The sequence below is a fragment of the Dendrobium catenatum genome, unplaced genomic scaffold (genome assembly GCF_001605985.2).
Source record: "Dendrobium catenatum unplaced genomic scaffold, ASM160598v2 fragScaff_scaffold_1684, whole genome shotgun sequence".
NCBI classification, from domain to species: Eukaryota; Viridiplantae; Streptophyta; class Magnoliopsida; order Asparagales; family Orchidaceae; genus Dendrobium; species Dendrobium catenatum.
Window position 1 is genome coordinate 221,285 of NW_021320146.1, and position 3,497 is coordinate 224,781.

The 3,497-nt window shown below is 40.6% G+C and overlaps 1 protein-coding gene across 1 annotated transcript; it reads left to right on the top strand.

Annotated features, from left to right (window-relative positions):
• Positions 1-1,570: 1,570 nt before the first annotated feature.
• LOC110092389 (solute carrier family 25 member 44-like) lies at positions 1,571-3,220 on the top strand. Its single transcript, XM_020816948.2, has 2 exons — positions 1,571-1,739; positions 1,836-3,220. Exon 2 carries the CDS (start codon positions 1,931-1,933, stop codon positions 2,936-2,938), a length of 1,008 nt encoding a protein of 335 aa, XP_020672607.1. The 5' UTR covers positions 1,571-1,739; positions 1,836-1,930; the 3' UTR covers positions 2,939-3,220.
• Positions 3,221-3,497: the final 277 nt, after the last annotated feature.

Consider the following 3,497-nt stretch of genomic DNA (forward strand, 5'->3'; position numbering starts at 1 on the left):
GTTCATTTTTGATGTATTTGAAATTTCTCATATTTGAGCGATTTCTAAATACTCCGCAAACTAGTAGCATTGTTACCCTTTGCAGCCAACCATCGTTGGCCACCGCCTCCTACCACCATCTACGGCCAGCCACCATCTCAGACCACCGACGCCCACCCACCATCGGCCAACCACCACTGGGAGCTGCCTCCAACCAACACTGGCCACTACTACTGGTCGCCACCTCCCACCACCCTAGCCGCCGCTTTTCAATTTACTTCAAACCAAATAAAAAATGCAATGTTACCCTAAACCCTTTATATTCATTAAAAATTTTTTGTTATGTATAATAACTGTTTTTATTGCTTTATAAAGCAGCTTCATTGCACAAAACTTTTTGTCCTAAAAAACTGTTTTAAAAAATAAAAAAAAATCATCCCAGATGAAATCTAAATCTGTCCCAAACAAAGCCTATGTGTTGAAGAGTACGTTCATTCTAATGTGGACTAATCATCGAAGACCAGTTATAAGCTAACTAGGACTATTTAATCCTAAAGTAATATCGAAATGTTGTGTGAAATCAATTTCTTCTTTTGTAGTCCAACTTGAAAAAATAAAAGTGTTGGATTAGTAGAATATTATTTAGCGTTAGTTAAGTAGAATTTAGTAATTCTTATTGACTTGAAGCTATCTAAGCTAGAGTATATTTGAGATATCTTTTAATGTTTTATTTTTTAGACCATTATAATAGGGTTGTCAAAAGTTGACACGACTTAAAATTTGACTCGAAAAATTCGAGTTCGGATTTTTGACCAGTCTGAAAAATGAGAATGGTTCGGATTGACCCGGCTAACTCGGATCCCCTAATCCCGCATGCATGATGACTTGAACTCGCGCACCTGCGACACACGATTGATTAGGAGCGCACTATAATAATCTTTAGTATCAATATCAATATTAGATATTTATTAATTTAATACTTTTAATTGTTTCATAAGTATTATTAATTCCTGAATTTAAACTTTTAAACTAAAATAATTAATTAAAGGAATTATGGAAGAGAAAAATGAATATAACTTCAAAAAAATATTTATTAACAGTAAGAAAATATATCTTTACAGTAAAAAAACTATGTAAAAATAGTTTGATGTAAATGATCTCAAATTAGAATTTAAAAATTAAAATTTATGTTAGATGAAAAAAAATTATATAATATTGTTTTAAAATAAATATATTAATTTTTTAAACATTTTTTTATACAAATTTGTAGCATTATATGAAATAAAATGTGTATTTCACAAAAAAATTAATTTTAAGCGGAGGTTTCATTGGCGGGTTCATTGTTTTGGTGGCGGAGACTTGGATTGACCGGTTACGAATCAGATTAGCAGCTACCTGATTGCCAGGAAGTGGCGTCGAGGGGCCACGCAGCCGGTTGCCGGGTTGCGCGGGTCTCTTCCACAGCAATTCAGCGCCACGCACTGTTCTTCAAATTGCAAATTCACGGACACGTGTCAAAAAATCCCATTCGGTTGACGAAAATTGGCCGAGTAGCAGTAGCCTTATAAATATGCAGAAACAACCCTTGAAACGGAGGAATCTTGCATTTGAGGCTCTATGTGAGGACTAGTTGAGCTTGTCTGCTTCTTTTTCTTCTTCGAAAAAACATTATCGGAATTCCTAACCTAGATCTAGAGCTTGGGGGTACGAGTCGGAGATTATGCCTCATTACCGGCGGTGACAAGCTTATCGGCGTCAAGGTAATTCTCTAAAGAGATTCTGCATCCCTTTCACCTATTACATGCTAGCGATCTTCTGATTCGCATAAACCCTATTTTCTTGATTAATCACTCCAGTGCAAAACTGCTGAGGATTAAGGGTTAGGTTTAAAGATGAAGGGTAGGCCGGAGATATAGGGTCAATTGGGCGTATTAACTTGGAGGAAGGGGAGATGCGCATGACGGCTGCTGAAGAGGGCCATACTACCCCGGTAGAGATTCATTTACCAGCAGACATCGACTGGGACATGCTGGACAAATCCCGCTTCTTCTTCCTCGGTGCCGCGCTCTTTTCTGGTGTCTCGGTTGCTCTGTACCCAGCGATCGTCCTCAAAACACGTCTCCAGGTCCGCCAAACCCCTTTGTCTTGCTTCGGTGCTGCTGCCTCCATTCTCCGCCAAGAGGGCTCTCACGGCTTCTACCGTGGTTTCGCCACCTCCCTCGCCGGCACCATCCCCGCCCGCGCCCTCTACGTGACCGCGCTGGAGGTCACCAAAACAGCCGTTGGATCTGCGACCAGCCGCCTCGGCATGCCGGATACCGCTGCAGCTGCAGCGTCCAACGCCGCCGCTGGTCTCAGCGCTGCAGTTGCCGCGCAGATTGTCTGGACGCCTATTGACGTAGTTAGCCAGCGTCTCATGGTGCAGGGAAGCGAAGCACGGTCGAAGTACCGCGGCGGCATCGACGCTTTCCGCAAGATCCTCCACTCCGATGGCTTCCGCGGGCTCTACCGTGGATTTGGGATGTCGATTTTTACCTACGCTCCGTCCAATGCAGTTTGGTGGGCTTCGTATACCATGTCGCAGAGGATTATTTGGGATGCAATAGGTTACTGGTCTAGTCGCCGAGATTCTTTCATACTGAAGCCGGCCTATGGGACAGTGGCGGCGGTGCAGGGTGTGAGCGCAGCGATGGCCGGAGGAGCGGCAGCGCTTGTGACGATGCCATTGGACACAGTTAAGACCAGGATGCAGGTGATGGACGGTGGCGATGATGGTGGGAAGAGGATGATGACGATCGGACGGACAGTCAAAAATTTAGTGAGGGAAGGGGGATGGCTGGCCTGTTACAGGGGATTGGGGCCAAGATGGGCGTCAATGTCGCTTTCTTCAACCGCCATGATCACTACCTACGAGTTCCTGAAGCGGCTGTCTGCTAAGAGTCAGGGGAGCTTCAATTGAGGTATGGGCATTGTGGAAAAATAATTAGAAAGAAATTGCAGTTTATGAAGTTTATATTTTTATTGAATTTTGCTTTTCTTTCATGTTTTTTGTATAAATATATAAGATAGGGGTTTAGGTTTTGTTAACTATGCAAGAGGAGGGAAGGCAGAGAAGCAAAGGCGGATTTTTGTTAGCCGTGTGCGCTTGTATGTAGTTCTTACTTTTTTTTTTTTTTGTATGCATGTAGTTCTTACTTCTTACTTAATTTTCTATTTAAAGGCTCCCTTTTGAATCAAATTTAATAAGAAATAGATGAAATTTATAATTCTATTTTTAGATTGGGCTTTTTTTATTTTATTATAGTTTATAGTTTTATGTTTTTGATTTCAGGATTTTTTAAACCTCTATTGTAAAATTTATTATATATTTTTTAAATGTTAAATGTGGAATCATCAATTTGTTTTAGATATTATCTGGCTCTGAATATTTTCGGCAAAATTTTCAAAATTTTGAGAAGTTGCTCCTATTAAAAAAAAAATCTACAATTAAAAAAAGACAAATCGGTATATATATATAT

What these genes read in the sequence shown, in the direction of transcription:
- LOC110092389 (XM_020816948.2), top strand. Translation starts at nt 1,931, where the DNA reads ATGCGCATGACGGCTGCTGAAGAGGGCCATACTACCCCGGTAGAGATT.